This window comes from Peromyscus eremicus, chromosome 20 (assembly GCF_949786415.1).
Source record: "Peromyscus eremicus chromosome 20, PerEre_H2_v1, whole genome shotgun sequence".
Taxonomy (NCBI): Eukaryota; Metazoa; Chordata; class Mammalia; order Rodentia; family Cricetidae; genus Peromyscus; species Peromyscus eremicus.
Genome location: NC_081436.1, coordinates 48455869 through 48475138, shown reverse-complemented (window position 1 = coordinate 48475138; position 19270 = coordinate 48455869). Strand labels below are relative to the sequence as shown.

The 19270-nt window shown below is 39.5% G+C and overlaps 1 protein-coding gene across 1 annotated transcript in view; it reads left to right on the top strand.

Moving 5' to 3' along the window:
- The first annotated feature begins 2642 nt into the window (after positions 1-2642).
- The window catches only part of Slc30a8 (solute carrier family 30 member 8), a 36160-nt gene continuing 19532 nt past the window's right edge, over positions 2643-19270 (top strand). Inside the window, exons 1-2 of the mRNA XM_059248004.1 lie at positions 2643-2713; positions 14003-14199. Of these exons, the coding sequence (XP_059103987.1) occupies positions 2643-2713; positions 14003-14199 (268 nt within the window). The remainder of the gene's footprint in view (positions 2714-14002; positions 14200-19270) is intronic.

Genomic DNA, 19270 nt, shown 5'->3' with positions numbered 1-19270 from the left:
AGACAGGGATACCCATACTCACACATGCAGAGGCTGGTGGAAGACGTAAGGTGTTCACCTCTAGCTCCCTCCACTGTGTTCATTGAACCTCACCTTAAGTTCACCATAGAAGGTGGGTTGGCTGAACATAGAGCTCCCAAGACCCCCTCATCTCTGCCCTCCCATGCTTAAATTACAGGAGTACCACCACACCTGGCTTTGATTCAAGTCCTCCGGCTTGCATGCACAGCAAGCCCGGTTGACCACTGAGCCATCTCTTCAGCCGCACATAAAGGCAACTCTTGATCATAACTTAGCTGTACTTAAATTTATGGTCACAAAACTTAATTCTGTTTCTAACATGGAAGTTTTATTTGCTACAATCCACTATTCTCTGCCCTTAAGCTATTTACATGAGATACTTTGATATACAGTAATTATCTTCAAGAATAACACTTAGAAATTTATAAATATTTGATGAAAATGGTACCTAATTTCTCAATACTTTAAAAATATAGATATTTAATTTTTAATTTAAAATATATTACATGTGTCCATACATATTTTATAGCTATACATATTTAATAAGATCCTAACACATGAAATTTCTGTACAGAGCCTATGACCAGGGTAATTTCTTTTAGTTAAATTTATAATTAGATGGAATCAATCCATATTTACTTATCTTATTTTGTTTGATCCCCGTTCCCTATTTTCTCATCTCTGCTTCACCTTATCCTATACCAATACTACCTATTCCCCCTGTCCTTGCCCATAGGCAATCCACATTGCAAGATTATGTGACCTCTGTACTCACGGAATCATGAGCACTTCCAAATGTGTGTCCATGTCTAAACAAATGACGAAGCTTATGGTCCTGTCTCAAACTTGGGGGCTGCTCTTTTCTATGGTTTCCACAGCCAGCATTCTCCTGTCTGTATCCCAGTGTTGTCTGTCCTTCCTTTTGTCTCATTCTTAGTGAGTCTCAGCTAGATTTGTACTTGCTTGCCTGTCTTTTCAGCATCCATCCTTTTGGATTTGATTCCTCTCCTCTGTGCCAGAAATTGTTCACAAATGATCCCTGCAACAGAGCACAGTCCTGTGTCATCCAGATGGATTAGTAGTTGTTTTCTGTTTTTGTCTAATTTGTCTCTACAGAATAACTTGATATTTTTCTCAGGTAACTTAGGGTACGTGAGAAGGAAATACTTCGGCTTTTAGTCTGCTGGCATTAGCTTCTGACATCTATGCCTTCTCCAACAAGGACAGATTGCCTCCCTAGAGCTATTTCTTTGACTCTTCAGGGTCAGAGCAAAGTTAATAGTCAGACAATATTGTTCTATGCAGAGCCCTTAGAATTTATATTACAAATGAGGATATTTGAAGTCTTGTAGCTTGCCGGATGTATGGCTCCCCACTGATGTGATGGACCTCAGACAAGGGCGGCTTCTTTCTCATGGTTGACTTCCAGTGCCACCACATCCTATTCTCCTTGTAAAGGATAACATTGATCCTATTAGGGCATTGAGAGTGATCTCTGCTTGACAAAATGGCATACCCCCATAACACTAGGCTAAGAAGTTATTCTGGAGCTAAACCTTTCTCAGTTTTCAGCAGATGGAATCAAAAAGGAGAAGGCAACAAGGACAAAGTGGTTTGGGGCACTTCCTTCTTCTCCGCTCTGCCTCACAGTCTCCTCCATTAAGTCTTTGTAGATCTTTGGTCTGTATTCAAATGACTGTTGTTTGACCAGGCTCCTGTTCCTTCTCATCTATGGAAAGGAAGGCCTTGTGCAATTGAGGAATGTGTCAATCCTTGGAAATTTGTGACTTGAAGTTCTTTTGGGAACAACTCAGAAGGCTCCATTCCTGATCTACTGTGCCTGATGTGCCTGATGCTGCAGCCTGGGCTGAGTCTTCTACACTCAGCTGAGGGTGGATGTACTTTACTGTGAGGGATGTTATTTACCTAGCAGGGAGCTTGTCAATGGCTCTTAAAGATGGCCATATCCAGAATGGGTTCAGATCATAGATATCAGTGACTAAGGACCTTTGTTCCCCACTTCAGGAGTGAAATTCAAAAATGGTCCTAGCAGAAAGAAGAGAGTTAAAATCCTGACATCCACTTAGAGGTTGTCTCTGAACTAAACCCCAAGAGAAATGTTTGTGGGGAGAACCAAACAAAAAGAAATTAAAATGAGGTTAGTGTAGAGAAAGACAGAAGGGTGATTATTTGCAGTTCACTCAGGTGTGCGCTGAAGGTCCAAGCCCCACATCAGCATTAGCAGGTAATTCCTGAGCAACTCCACCCCTTAGAAAGCACGGTGAGATCACACATTATGTGCATGGGTACACACACACACACACACACCCCCTTCCCCCTCCACACACGAAGAAACCTCTTATGGTTCCACCTTCAAGTCTCCCAGAAAAGCAGTTTCTGTGGGTGATAGAAAGAGTCCAGATGATCTTCCAAGAAGACAAATTTTCACAGACCCACCACCAACACTGATGTAGGAGGCCTGTTAACTCAATACTGGAAGGTTTTTGTCTATTTTCTTAGGCAACTGTGTGAATATAGGAATTCCAGCGCTCCTTTCCTTCCAAAACGGAGCAGGGAGTCAAACGTCAGCACCAACAGTGACAATTCCTGTCTCAGCTGCCATGGAGTTTCTTGAGCGAACTTACCTTGTGAATGACGAAGCCACCAAGAGGTACACCTTCACTCTAGACAGGTAATAAGACACTTACGTCTGCATTGCCATTTTCTGTGACTCGAGTACACACGAAGATGACATATGTTATTGCTTTGAAATGGTAAACTTCTGCTTTGCAAATTGGGGTCATTTTGGAGCATCTCCGAAGAGGTTGTCTGATTTGTGTGATTCCTATCCTGAAACATACTGTAGTCTGTGTAGTTGGTGTGATTCCTTAAACACTGTAAGTTCATAAAAGAAACGTTCATCAAGGCATTTTTTTCCTTCTGTGGTTTTTATTACAGAAAGCATGCAAGGACAATCTAATTGTTTGCTGTTGCTTTTCTTCGAATTTTCCTATTTTTAAGTTAGAGAGTAAATTGTCAAAGTTGTATTTAGGAAAAACATAATACTTTTCAATGATGGCTCAAAACCAGGTTATATTTATCTTAAGATTAACTAATGAATGGATTATTTTATATCAGTAGATATACCTGTATAAATGTAGCTGGATTTAATGTTTCCATATTTCCAGTTTCTTTTAATGTCTTCACTGACATCATGTGTAATATATTCTTTGATTTTCATTTTAAGCAATTATTGACTGAATACACCTATCTTATGTGCTGTATATATAATTGAAAAGAAAATATTTCTAGTCCTAGATGTCATTATTTAAAACTAAGAGACTAATATGAGTTGTGTATAAGAATGATTCCAGAATAGATACAGAATAATGCTGGGGACATTGAATGAGAATTTTAAGAGAAAACATTAAGAGAAGCTATGGCTTACCTGGGTTTGAGGATGAGAGCAAAAAATTCCAGAAACGATAGAATAAGGACTCAACAAAACAAAATAGAATCACAATAGATTTAAGGGAAAGCTGTATAGAGAGTAAGGCAATGTGATAGAGTGATATGATAGAGTGTGTGTCAAGCAAAAGGCCCTGGGTTTAATTCCAAGCCCTGAAAAAAAAGAAAATAAAATGAGAGGAAATTGGATCATAATGAGATCATTGAAAAATAAAGAAAGATGTAAGTATGCTTTGTAAAGAAAGATGTATGTAAGAAAGAGAGCTCGGTATATATGGGAAGATCATGCCAAGTGGGAGTTAAGTGGATGAGTGAAATAGACTCAGGTAGAGCATATTTTAAGAGAAAATGTACTTATTAATAATGCATGTAATATTTTCATTTATTTTGTAGAACCAAATTAATGATCTAAAAGCAATGTTATATTTAATCACATCAAATATATTAAAACTGCAAAGGGGACTTTCCCTAAAGAATATTTATAACTTGGTTTTATAAATGAATAGCATACAAGATGAGGACATCTATCATCACATATTAAAAGAATTATTTTCTTAGAAAATTTGAGGTGTCAATTACTGGCCTCATAAGTACTAAAAACAAAGCCTCATATGGGGTTGGGTAGAAACATTGGACAGCATGATGTTAGCCCTAGGAATACTTCTATGTTATTGAAGTAACAATAATTCCTATTAAAATAGGTTATTAGAATTCTGTAATACAATCAGCCAGCAGTTTATAGTAATGGTCTCGTTCACCTCATAGGGTGAACAAGATATGGTTTCCAAAATGTAGAGTTTATAAGAGCCATGAAATCATTCAGTATTTTCTTTTCAAAGATAAAGATTTAATCTTGAACAGATTTTTTAAAATCCTGATCTCTCTATTTTTCCACTGGAAAAAAAGTGGATGCCAAAAGGAGGGCATGCCTTCGTAAGGTCAGATGGCTGAGTTGAAAGTTGAGAGGATTCCATGCTCTTAGTGGGTCAGTTTACTGTCTTTCCTCTCCTGCACCCATACACTGCGTGGCCTCAAAACCTAATCTAATTGCTCCCAAGACAATTTGTACCTTGTAGATTTCTTAGTCCTTCTCCACCTCTTCCAACCCCTTTGCCCCTGCACTTTTTTTCATTTCTGAGCCTTGCCTCTTAACAATCTTTTTCTTCTCCCTCTCCAAGGATTCCTTTTGCCCACCACGGGCTTCCTATTTAAATAGTGATGTGCTGTCGAGATACTGAATTTTGAAGGAAACCTTGTCTAAGGTTTCCACAGAGCGTTTTTTTCCTATAGCTGCTGGCTTGCAATGAACTGTTCCCACAGCTGGTGGCTTATAGCACACAGCTCTATTAGTGAAGACTTAGGCACGACCTTCTTCTGGTTTGCTCAGGAGCCCATTTCCTTCTGGTGTCTAAAAGAGGAGCTCCAAGGTGTCTTTCCTCACCTACCTGGACTCTTTGGGCTGACTTTTGACTGGAGTCTTTGTTCTTTTTTGTCTCTGTTTACATAAGCCTGAGATTCTTGACATGGAAGTTCAGTTGATAGCTGTCACATAGCCCAAGCCCACAGCAGTATCACTGTTACCATGGTAACAGGCTATAGCAAGCCTCAAGGCCTAGATGTTAACATGACAGGTATTGCTGGGTGTTATCTTTTTACACACTTCACCATAGGACGGAGGAATATTGAGCTTTGTCAGGGCCATGGTCACTAGGGCGTACCTTCTCCTTCCTTTGTAATTCTTGTTCCATTGTTAAGAAGCGCAGTAGAGCCTGGTGGTGGTGGCACACACCTTTGATCCCAGCACTTGGGAGGCAGAGGCAGGTGGATCTCTGTGAGTTCGAGGCCAGCCTGGTCTACAGAGTGAGTTTTAGGACAAGTAGGGTTACACAGGGAAACCCTGTCTTAAAACCAAACCAAACCAAGCCAAACCAAAAAAGAAGTGCAGTGGAAGCAAGAATAGTGATAGATGGTAGAGATAAGATGCTAGAATCTTTTCAACAGTGTGTGTGTGTGTGTGTGTGTGTGTGTGTGTGTGTGTGTGTGTGTGTGTTTTGGTGTGTGTGCATGTGGAGGATATTCCTCAGATGCTTCCCTCCATTTTCGCTGGCCTGGAACTTGGTATGTAGGTTAGGCTGGCTGGTCAGTGAGTCTCTGCTTCTCTACTGTTGGGATTCCAAGCACATGCCACACAACTGGCTTTGTATATGGTTTCTGAGGATCAAACTCAGGCCCTTCTCCTTACCTGGCAGGTGCTTTGCTGACTGAGCTCTCTCTCCAGTGCTCTTAGCAAACACTTAACTGGTAGGTTTTGTATTTTTGCTGTCTCTGGAGTCGTCCTCAGGGCACATGCTGCAAATGAAGAACATGTTCACAAAACATGTGTCTCAGGAAGGAGTGAGAGACTGGCTGTTTTCAAGAAGAAGAACATGGGTGAAAACAATAGAGTCCTTTTTTTCTGTTGAGAAATGAGGAACTGGGTTTGATGCTTCATGAGAGCCGTAAACTAGTGAAAGAGCAGCTAAAAGTTAAGTGGCAACCGCCGGAGATGTCAGAAGTACAGATCCCGTCTGGAGTTGATGCTAACCACAGCCTGGCACCAGACAGTGGCCCTGCAAAGAGGTGTGTGATGAGCTGGATGTTTGTATTCCCCACGCCCCAAATTCACACGTTGACACTCGAAGGCCCAGTGTGGGTTTATTAAAAATATATGGCTTCAAAGGATGTAACCAAGTTTAAATGTCATTACAGAAATAGTAGTCACATAGACTAAGCCAAAGAGCTCATTTCCTCCTTTGTGTGTACAACGAGGAAAAGCCATGAGATGGTACATGAAGGCAGGCACAATTAAGCCAATAAGAACGTGACTGGTGCAGATATTTACGAGCAAACTGGCCATGAAGTTCTAAACCCCAGATCTGTGAGAAGATAAATTTCTGTTGTGTTAAGTTATCCACGCTGTGATGCTTTCTCCAGTTCCAGCAAACTAACACAAGCCCCAAATTTAATTGAACCCCCTGCATTATGGAGTAATTTGTATCTTAGAGCAATTGGGAGGCAATTTTTGGAGCCCAAAGTCTGGGTGAGAAACCAGTATAGACAGAACAACCAGAGACTTAATGGTGAGGCCATGGAGAGAGACAGACAAAGGGCAACTGACATGACCACCACACTTGGAGGGTAAGGAGAGGGTAAAGATACACATGTACAAGGATGAGTATCCTCAAGGAACACAGGGGATTCACGGGCATGGAAAACCAGAGGAAATGGATGCTGCTGAACTGGATAAGCAAAGTCACCAAAGGCACACACCTTTAATCCCAGCACTCGGGAGGCAGAGCCAGGCAGATCTCTGTAAGTTCGAGGCCAGAGGTCTGCAGAGTGAGATCCAGGACAGGCACCAAAACTACACAGAGAAACTCTGTCTCGAAAAAAAAAAAACAACAAAAACAAAACAAAACAAACAAACAAAAGAAATAAGGAAAAAAACTACAAAAAAATCACATACGATCAGTATCTAGCATTATGACAATAAATATTCTAAATATTTTGGTTTTCAACAAGATCATGAGACACAAAGAAACAGGAAAAAATGTACAAAGAGTAAAAAAAAAAATCCATTAATAGGAAGCGCCTTAAAAAGGGTCTAAATGTTGGCCTTAAAATTCAAACATTTTAATAGCAGCTACTATAATACAATAATATATCAAAAGAACAAGATGTAATTATGTTTAAAGAATGTTTAATGAGATGGCAATCCACAAATAGCGGATACTCATAAAGAAATAGAAATTATAACATCAAAATGTAACTTCTAGGGTGAAAAGGCACAATAAGAAAAATAAAAAAAAAATCACTAGAAGGGCCCTTGATGTTGACATTAACTGACAAAACAAAAATTCAGTGTTCTTAACAATAAAACAATAATTATCATGTACCCAACGTAATGCAAATAAGGAAAAAAGTTAAAGGGAAATGAACAGATCATTAGAGAAATGTGACACATTGCCAAATCCACTAATTCATACAAAAATAGTAGTACCAGAAAGAGAGAGAAATCAATGTAAACATGGGACTAAGACTTGTACTAGGAGTTTTGCTATAGGACCCTACTGCCACGTACAAAGCCTTATGACAGGAGCATGCCACTTAATGCAAATTAGGGTCTGTTCCCAGGCTTCCCAACCCTATATATTTCCTATACTCTGTGAATAAAGTTGTGCTGATTCACTGAAGTCATATCCCGGAGGGCTATCTATCTCTGTTGTACCCATGCCATCCGAACTCTGTTCCCCACTTCTACCCCTTCCACCTTCGTGGACCAGAGGCCAATGATCCTGAGGGAAGAAGAACCACACTTAGTGAAGTATAAGAAGAAGCAAGCAGCAGGGTGTGATGGTGCACAACTTTAATGCCAGCACTTTGGAGCCAGAGGTAGGTGGATCTCTATGAGTTTGAGGCCAGTCTGATTTACGTAGTGAGTTCTGGGACACCCAGGGCTACGTAGAGAGACCCTGTCTTGCAAAAACCTTAATTAATTAATTAACTAACTAATTAATGAAAAAAAGAAGAAAACCAAAAAAAAAAAAAAAAAAAAAAAAAAAAAAAAAAAAGAGCTGGGCGGTGGTGGTGCACGCCTTTAATCCCAGCACTCGGGAGGCAGAGCCAGGCGGATCTCTGTGAGTTCGAGGCCAGCCTGGGCTACCAAGTGAGTTCCAGGAGAGGCACAAAGCTACACAGAGAAACCCTGTCTCGGAAAAAAAAAAAAGAAAAGAAAAAAAGAAGAAACAAGCAAACAGATTTATACCTTGACATTTCATACTAAAAGATTTATTCTACTTTTGTGTGTGCATATGTTTGTGAGTGTGTGCCTGCACACACTTGCATGCACACATGCACACTTGAGTGCACATGCCTGGAGAGGCCAGAAGAGGGTGCTAGGTTCTCTGGGGCTGGACTTACAGGTAGTTGTGAGATGCCTGACTTGGTAGGTAGTTGAACCCTTATGTCTGTACTCAGAGCTAAAATCCAGTTCTTCTGCAAAAGTCCTAAGCACTCACCCCCCTGAGCCATCTCTTCATTCCCAAAGAGAATCTCCTGACACCCTAAAATGGAATATCACAATTATGAAAACAGTCTGACTGTATTTCAGATGAGGTACAAAATCACAATGCCCAGCCTTAATGCTTGTAGTCAACATTGCACTGGGTATCCTAGCCAAAACTTCCATGCAAGAAAACAAAATGAGCGACATCAGATTAGAAAGGAAAAATGAAAACTTGATTTGCAAATGATAACATATTTTACATATAAAAATGCTAAAGAATACACTGAGAAACTTTAGATTTAGTAAGTTCAGTAAAGCAGTGGTAAACAATACATATACAAGTAACAGCATTTTTGTATAGGAATAGCAAAAATACATGAAAACAAAGTTAAGAAAGCAATTCTCCTTACAGTGGCATACAAAGAGTATAATGCTTAAGAATTAATTAAAAAAGAGATGAAGAGATGTCTCATTGGTTAAGTGCATTGGTTGTTCTTTCAGAGGACCTGGGTTTGATTCCCAACACCTACATGGTGACTGACAACCATCTGCAATTCTTTCTTTTGGCCTTTGCAGACACTACATACATGTGGTGCATGAGCATACACGCAAGCAAAACACCCATGCTCATAAATTAAAAATAAAGAAAAATAATTAATCAAATTAATAAAATGCTCAATTTTATACTAAAATTTACAAAACATTGTAGAAATTATACAATTCAGTGAGAACTACCCCATGTTGGTACAGTGGAAGAATTAACACTGTTAGGATGTCAAATTTCAAAAACTGATATGGAAATTTAATGTGATCAACACAAAACACAAGGTATCTTTTTGAGGGAAATTAACAAGTAGACTCTACAATTTCTATGGTAACAGAAGGGACTTAACAGAACAATGCTCTTGAAAAAATGTGGAGGCCTGTCTTAGGGTTTCTATTGCTCTGAAGAGACACTATGACTATGGCAACTCATAAAGAAAAGCATACAGGTTCAGAGGGTTAGTCCATTATTGTCATGGTGGAAAGCATGGTGGTACACAGGCAGACATGGTTCTGGAGAGGTAGCTAAGAATTCTACATCTAAATAGGCAGCAGAAATAGAGAGAGGGAGTCATTGGGCCTTGCTTGAGCTGAAATATCAGAGCCTACCCCCAGTAACACACTTCTTCCAAAAGGTCACATCTATTTCAACAAGGCCATATGTCCTAATCCTTTCAAATAATGCAGTAGCCTATACAGGCCGTTTTCATTCAAACTACAATATTCCACTCCTTGGAATATAGCCCTATCATAATGCAAAATGCATTTAGTCCAACTTCAAAAGTCTCCATATTCTACAACAGTTTGAACATTGTTTAAAAGCCCTAAGTTAAAAATCTCTTCAGAGACTCATGGCAAACCTCTTAACTGTAATCCCTTGTAAAATCAAAATAAAAAAGCATATCATATACTTCCAACATGCAAACGATACAGGATATACACTACCGTCACAAAAGGGAGTAAAGGGAGCATAGTAAGGAAATACTGGACCAAAGCAAGACCAATAATCAGCTGGGAAAAGTCCAAACTCTGCATCTCTATGTCAAATGTCAAAATGCTCTTCAGATCTTCAACTCCATTCAGCTTTGTGGACTACAACACATTTCTTTCTCTTGGGCTGGTTCCACTCCCTGTTAGTGGCTCTCCTTGGCAGGTATCCCACAACTGTGGCATCTCCAATATCTTGGGGTCTCCAAGGCAGTTCCAGCTTTTCCTTTACAGCTTCTTGCAATGATCTCTCTGGGCCTCCATGAAGGACACCTTTGATACATGCCTGGCCTCAGTGGCTTTTCTTAGTCATGGAGGGAGATTCTGCACTCCTTTATTGTATCCTTGATGCTAAATCCAGAACCTCATGTTAGAGTTGCCTAGTTCTACTGCTTGCTGGGGCTGCAATATGGCTTCCTTGTTCAAATACATTGACCATTTCTATGTCTTCAATGGTTTCCTTTACTGCCTAACTTGACTGTCCTGGAACTTGCTCTGTGGATCAGACTGGCCTTGAACTCAGAGATCCTCTTGACTCTGCCTCCCCAGTACTGGGATTAAAGGCTACACCAGCCCTAAACTTTCTTTTTAATTCCATTTCACAAGTTGAAAGCTTAGCTGGGTGGCATCTTGCCCTGATGTCACAACTCCCTTTATTCCATTTAGCATCAGGATTTTCTTTAGTCTGTTTACACATCCTAGTGTCCCTTTTCTCCTCAAACTGTACATTTTGTATTTTTTCCTTGTTCAGCTTGCTCTGTTTCGTAATAGATCTGCATAAGCATGGTCACTAATAACCAAGCAACACATTCAATACTAGGTTGTATGGAAAGCTCCTGTGCCAAAGATATTAATACATAACTCTTCAATTTAGCCTCAGGCAGACTTTTTGGACAAGGGCCAACTTTGCCAAAATATCACAAGAATTTTACTAGGCCACATTCTAATATTTTTCTCTTCTGAAACCTCTTAAGCTGGGCCTTACAGTTTAAACCATCCTCAGCACCACTGTCTTCCATGCTCCTACTAGTATGGCCCATTAAACCCCACTTAAAGCATTCAACTGCTTTTCTAATCCAAAGTCCCAAAGTCCACATTTTGTCAAAAAGAAACAAGGTCAGGCCTATTGCAACAACATCCCAGTTCCTGGTACCCACTTCACAAGGTGTCACATATTCTGCTTTAAAACCTTAACAAAAAGTCGATCTGAAAGCACTTTGTTATCTCCATAATTGTTATGCCACTATTACACTAGAGAGAATATTTTTCTGTTCATCCAGGTAACTCACACAAACACAAAAAGAAGACAAAAGTAAGAAGGGGAAGAAGGATTTCAGTAGAAGAGAGAAATAAAAGAGGATTAAATAGGCTAAAAAATATAGAATAAAAACACAGAAAAAGGGTAAATACACAGTTAAATTCACAACATGTGATAGTAGCATAAATACACATATAAATCAATTGGATGGGTCAATTGTCTTTCCAGAAGATTTTTTTCAACAAATGTTTTTGGGACAACTAATTATTCACATGCAGAATGATTAATTTGTATATATTTCTGACACCATTCTAAAAAACTTCACTGAAATGGATCATAGGCATTAAGGTAGGTGCTAAAATTATACAGTTATAAATCATCTAAAAGAAAACATAGGCATAAACCTATGAATCTTGGATTAGGTATGCTTTCTTGATAAGATACTTAAAGCATACAAGTTAAAATTCTATAAATTAAAAAAAAACAGAAGGAAATATTTTTGTTCTTCAAACAATAGTATAGAAACAATGCCCACACTGTACCAAGTTGATTAGGGATGGTGGTGGTGTAGAATTTGTTCTATTCTCAGTTCTAGGAGCAGCATGGTTGGGGTTAGGCAGCTAAATGTAATGAGCTCTAAGCTAAAATCCTCTGGTTATAGTAGATGGGTCTCATTGGTTATAGTAGATGGGTCTCATTTGACAAAATTGGTTGGCCTTCAGACTCTTGGGTCAGTTTTGAGAGAGAATATTATATTAGTTTCCTCATTTCTGCGACAAACACCCAACAAAAGCAACTTAAGGAAGGAAAGATTTAGCCGTGGTTTCCAGAGATTTCTGTCTGTCACGACATGGCAAAAGAGCTCCCTTGTGATGGGAACATGTACCAGGCGCTCTCATATCTTAGTTTTACCAGAAAGCACAGAGAAAGAGACCATAATCAAGGAGGAGTTATAAAATTCATAGGCTGGTCCTAGAGCCCACTTCTGTAGCCAAATCCCATACTTTAAACCTCCAAAAACAGTTATAGAGGCTGGCAATCATGAGTTGAAACATATGAGCTCACGGGGGGGGGGGGGGGTGCGGGGTGCGGGGGGAGCTTTCAGACTCAAGCCAAGGCAGATAACTTCTGTATGAAAACCCACGGACATAGCCTGATACACCCCGATGACCCTTCCAGACCAGGAGGAAGCTCAATCTGAGGGTAAAGAAGAGCTTAGTAGGAGAGAAATGGCTCTGGAGCCTTGTCTGAATGGTGCTGGATGTCTGCCTGGGTTCCTTTAGGTGTTTCCAGTAGCAGAACCAACAATTCTCATGTATTAACTTTTCAATATAATTTTTGTTTTCTGTATAGACAACTCAAAACATTCTAACCAATATTGACTCTCATTGTACAAAAATGTATATTTATATTGTGCAACACTATCCAATAAAATATCAATAATTGAGCCGGGCGGTGGTGGCGCACGCCTTTAATCCCAGCACTCGGGAGGCAGAGCCAGGCGGATCTCTGTGAGTTCGAGGCCAGCCTGGGCTACCAAGTGAGTTCCAGGAAAGGCGCAAAGCTACACAGAGAAACCCTGTCTCGAAAAAACAAAACAAAACAAAACAAAACAAATCAATAATTGTATCTTGGGGGGTATGATTACCAGCAATTTTTCTCTGCTTTATGCTTTTTTTTGTAATTCTAGCTTTTCCATAACTACATGTATACATTTTTTTTTCAGAAAAATTCAAATATGACATTAATTAGAGTGATCCTAATACTTATTAGCTAAGTCAAAATCATCAGACTTTTAATTTCAGATGGTGATAATCCAAATAAAATAAGCCCTCAGATAGAGAAGCTCATTTAAAATTTTAACTTTCAGAGCTAGGAATGTAAAGTTCTTAATTCTGAGAACCTAACTAGTGTTTTCAAATAAGTTTATTGAATTAAAAAATCCTATTAGTTCAAACTCCACGGACAGTGTCTTCTGCAGCAGCAAATTAGGAGCACTGATATTGAGACAGCTAGTCTGTGGCACGGTGGGGAAACTGAGGCTTTACATCAGCTGTTTCTGCCTCTTTGACCTTAGAAAACCACATTACCTCTCTGAAACTTACTTACTCCAGTCAAGAAACTATGCAGTAGAGTTAAATTTTATCAATAGTTTCTCCATCTATGATCCCATGGAAGTCCCCAAATTAAGCTTTGTGTTGGAGCAGGAACGATAGTTACTATTTTGGAATGCACAAGCAAGATCTAGCTTTCATTATAATAGTGGGTATTTGGTAGAGGTAATGGGTGATCAGGTATCTGAGGGTCCTCATGAACCCTCAATACTAAACAAGTAGTAGGATCTACAGATGTATATTTGCTAACCCTTACAATCTACCCTGATGATGATGGTGGTGGTGAGTTTTGTCCATATCCAGAACCTTTTTAATAATGAAACAATTAAGACTTGCATTTAAGTATTTCTATTTCTTTCCTTCTACTCCCTTAACTCAACAAAAGTGGTGATTGGTAGCAGTTGTGAATTCAGAAGGAAATGTCAAGAGAGCTCCGAATTATATAACTCTTTCGCTAGTTTGCAAATGTCCTGAGAGCCACATTGAGAATGAGTAGGGCTGCCAGGGAGGTGTGTGTTTGCAACCACGTTCACTTCTTGCTCCTGTCAAAATCCTCCTCCTCAACAGAGAACTTCAACAGAAACCTGTGAATAAAGATCAGTGTCCTGGAGACAGGCCAGAGCCGACAGAGGCAGGAGGCATCTATCACTGCCACAGCAGCTTCAAGGCCACAGAGAACAGGTCGAGCAAGCACGTGCATGCCAAGTGGAGACTCTGTGCTGCTTCAGCGATATGCTTCATCTTTATGGTGGCAGAGGTGGTCGGTAAGTACTGCCCAGGAAAACTGACAGACAACCCCCTGCGTCGTGATAGGAAGGATAACTAGGTTGTTCTTTAAAAGAAGTAGTTAATACTTTCTGCATGTATAGCATGACAGTAGGCACATAGTAGTCAAGTTGAAAAACAGAAGAAAAACAAAATCCATTATTATGTCACATTCAGATGATAACCTCTAATAACACCATGGGATATTTCCTATAGTGCATCTTTTGTGCATAGCTCATGCAATTTTTCTTTTTTTGAAAGATGTAATTGGGACCATGCTGAATGCTCTTATCTATCCTACAAATACTATTTAAAAATATGTTTATGCCCAAACAAACTATATATCATATAAGCATTTCTCTATTGTTAGAAAATTAGGGAGATTTTTCCTGCTTCTGGACTATCCAATGAAGAAGATCTTGATAAAATTCTGCCTATCCTTCTAGTTAATCCCTTGAAAGGGATTCTAAAAATGGAAATAATAGAAATAATTGGTTGAAAGACATGAATATTTTTCTGACTCCTTGAATTATCTGTCAAACCTATATCCAGACACTTGAAATGATTCATCTGTATGGAAACTCCTCATGAAAATGATTTTTCATCCAACTCTTTAAAAATCTTTGTTGGGACTGGAGAGATAGTTTGGTAGTTAAGAGCACTTGCTGCTCTTTCAGAGGACCTGAGTTCAGTTCCCAGCATCCATGTTGGACAACTCACAACTACCTGTAAATACACTCTGAACCCTATCCTGGCCTCCACAGGTGCACACGCACCCACACACACACACAAAGTTGTTGAAATATATATATATATTTCGTACATATATTTGAATGCTTTAGTAGTCACTGCTTTAATTATTAGTTAGAATACTTCACACACTTATGAGTGGACTGTGTTTCCTCCTGCTGTACATCACCTCCCTCCCTCTTATTGTCTTCCTAGTTGAGAATTTTTCAGATTATTTTATTGCTCTCTGAGAACTCTATATATTGGGGTGTTAAGTCTGGGCTATATTGTTTATAACTATGATTTTAATTTGTTGGTTGCCTTTTAATTTGTGTTTTAACTTGAGAAGCTTTAAATTTTCTACAGGCAATTTAGGTCTTAAATATAGGTAACTACGGAACTTTCACTCTGAGGTGTTTGATGGTTTTTGTTTTTGTTTTTAACTTGGAAATCTCCACCCACTGAGAGAATAAAAGCTTTTTAATGCATTTTCTTCAGTTTTTGGATGTAACTTGTGCATCAATGTAAAATTAGATTATTTTTTGCATTCTGCAAGGACTAAAATCCCCTTTTTAAACAACTAAAAAAGTTTCTAGTATCATGACATAATAATTTTTCCATTGATATTCAATATATTCTTGTCATGAATTAACCTTTTATACGTTACAAAGTGTGTTTCTGAGGTTGCTTATTAACCTGAGTTCCTATTTTCTGACAGTAACACAATTAATGTAGACTTAAATATTATAATATCTGTTGTCTCCTCTCTATTTTGCAGAAATGTATAAAGATTATTCATTTCTGTTTTTTAATATTAAACACAAGACATTCTGTTCTCACCCAATCTAATTATGATTTTATTTGCATGTAAGTTAATAGAAAAATATAAATATTTATTAATAATTGAAATTTAGCTCTAGTTTTCTGATTTGGTGTTTTCGTAAGATTTTTTTTCAGTTACAATTGAGCATGCTAATATAGAAAGCTGAATTTTAATAATTTCATTTTAATAAATAAAGCATATGGCTTATAATTGTCTCATCCTTTTCAGATCTCTGGGATCTGGCTCTAGAGAACTTTTTAGGTATTCTTTTGATATGTAGTTTAGCTTTTTTCTCATTTACTGGCAAACACAAAATTTCCACTTCTTCAGTACTTTTTTCTCTTCTCTCTATTTTTTAAAAACCATTTATTTAATGGAAAATTTCAAAATTCTTGTTATACAATGGGATGTGATGGCCTTCTACTTGAGTTACTCAGCTTGAAGGTTTGGGAACGTAGTGTTGTCTTATTTTCCTCCAAACACTTAAAAGCATACTGTAGGTTACCTACACATGGAATCAAAACCTTTGCAATTCTGTTACCTCTGTTACCTGTCACACCGTTACCGAGGTCTTAGGAGCTTCCTTTTCATCTGGTTTCCTAAAGGGAGGTCTAAATGAGTAAGAAACAGGAGAACAGAGGACAATGGGCTCCACCCAGCTCTTTTTTGCACTGTGTTTTCTAGCTTCCAGAATAAGCTGTGTTTCTTCTAGCGGTGGAGTCTTCTTGTATTTAGATTTTTACAGTTTTTGAAAATCAGATAAAACTTTAGATCTATTAAATCCAAAACAACCACAGATTTGATACACAGCAGTAAAGAGGGGAGAGAAAAAGATAGAAAATACAGGATAGCCTCGGGTGGGCTTGGATCCTTATTCACAGGCCCTGACTGTCTCTGCCCTAGGGTATTTAAAGGAATGCCAAGGGGTAGAGCAAAAGACCTCCCACTAGCACAGCCAAGTGCTGACCATCTCAGACATCTGGTACCCGGGCTTACCTGCTGGGTAAAGCCTAAATGGGCTCTAACAGTTCCCAAATGAAATGAGAAAGTCTTTTTTGATAGAAGGCTGAAAGTGATGCAATTATGTTTTAATTAAAAATTTTATAAATCAAGAAATAAAACTAGCAAAAGCACAACCAAACAGCTCATTATTTATTCCTGTGGTCTGAGCGGTGGCAACTCTCAGGCCCTACCTTCAGATGTCTCTGTGGGTATGTCTGAAGCAGGACAGGGAATAATACCCTTTGAGATGCAGGCGCAATGGCTTCAAGGAGGCAGACAGTTCTCTTCAGCTTGCCTTCTCACTGTCCATCATAGCTGCCAGACAAGTCCTCCTGTCCTGGGGACCTGATACTCACAGTCTCTGGCCTTTGTATAAAGAGGCTGATTAAAAATTACTCTCTTTCCATATTAATGTGGAATGATGTAGTCCCAGAGCTTCCAGAGCCCCACCTGTATCATCTTAGCTGCCTTCAATAATCTGCCTTAGTAACATCTTTTGATCCTTAGACTTAGGACACACCTGCTCAATTATCCCCATATTCACTTTCATTTATACAAGCCAATGACTTAAAATCTTTCTGTTGTTTGAGCTAATTTAGATTAAGCTTTTATGACTTAGACCTGAAAGAGAATTCCTAAGGCAGATTTTGTCAAAGACATGGCTAGAATGGTAATTGGGGGCTCAGCCGGGGAACCCGGGCCTTTAGAGAGTTAGCTTTGCCACTGTGTTTAGACTAGGAGAGAATCGGGGGCCACTGGGCTGCGTTGAGGGAGATTACTGCCACAGTGCGCTCATCAGAGTGGTGGAAGAACCAAGGAATGAAGGGGATAGGCACAACAAGCCCACTCTTGGGCCTCTGGAGCTGTCAAACTGGGACTGATTTTGGCAGCTTGAAAATATTCTTCTTTGTGCGAAGGCCATCAAGGGGAGTTATATTGAAGACACGAACACATATCTCTATTTGAAAAGATGAAAGGTAGATACTGAGAACTCAAGGAAATAAGCTCAAGTGTGTCATTGCTAGAAGCAATTGATAGTTAGGCAGAGAGAGGCATCTGAGGTACCACATTCAGGGTTGCATAACGATGGGAGAGATGATATTGCCTGGCAGTGATGTAGAGCTGGAGCAGGCTCAAGAGGGTATGAATCTGAGAGTGAGAACCTTCTCTTATAAGAGAAAGATGTAGCTGTAATGTGTGACACCCGCACGTTTGATTAGTTTTTAAAATTTGCTTTATTCTGTAGTTACCATAGTGACCCAGGTCACAAATATTTTTGATTTAAAAAGTTTACCCTTTGAGAACTTTATACATGAGCACAAAATCTACATCACACTAGCCCCTCCATTTCCCCTTCCAACTTCTCCTGTGCCTGTCACCCCAATTCAGGTCACAGATATTTTTTGAGTTTCCTGCTGCTAGGAAAATTTTAAAACAGGACCTTGAAAACTGTGGTATGTTTTAAATACTTGCTAAATAGTAACTCAAGGTTTTGACACATATTAAATAGTACAGTATAATAAAATGCCACCCATATGATAGCTAAGTCGTTCTTTTATTGATGTTCCAATATACTATTTTCTTTATTAAGAAATTTTTTTTATTCATTTTACATACCAACCACAGATCTCCCTCTTTTCCCTCCTCTTGCCCCCTATCCTTTTCCCCCCAACCCACTCCCCATTCCCTCCCCCGAAAAGGCAAGGCCTCCCATGGGGAGTCAGCAGAGCCTGATACATTCAGTTGAGGCAGGTCCAAGCCCCTCCCCCTGCATCATGGCTGTGCAAGGTGTCCCACCATAGGTAATGGACTCCAAAAAGACTGCTCATGCACCAGGGATGGATCCTGATTCCAGTGCCAGGGGCCCCTTATACAGATAAAGCTACACAACTGTCTTGTTTATGCAGAGGGCCTAGTCCAGTCCTGTGGAGGCTCCACAGCTGTTAGTCTGAAGTTCATGAGTTCCCACTAATTTGATTTGGTTGTCTCTGTAGGATTTCCCATCATGATCTTGATGCCTCTTGCTCATAGAATCCCTCTTCCCTCTCTTCCACTGGACTCCTGGAGCTCAGCCTGGTGCTTGGCTGTGAATCTCTGCATCTGCTTCCATCAGTTACTGGATGAAGGCTCTATGATGACAGAGTATTCACCAATCTGATTACTGGGGTAGGCCATCTCAGGCACCCTTTCCACTATTGCTAGTAGTCCAAGCTGGTGTCATCCTTGTGGATTCCTGGGAACTTCCTCAGCACCAGGTTTCTCCCTATCCCCACAATGTCTCCCTCTATCAAGGTATCTCTTTCATTACTCTCCCACTCTGTCCCTGTTCCAACCTGACCATCCTGTTCTCTTGTGTTCTCATCCCCCATCCCTTACCCTCTATTTCTCTCCATTATACCTGTGAGAATGGCTATGATCAAAAACACTGATGACAGCTTATACTGGAGAGGATGTGGAACAAGGGGAAAACTCCTCCACTATTGGTGGGAGTGCAAACTTATATAGCCACTTTGAAA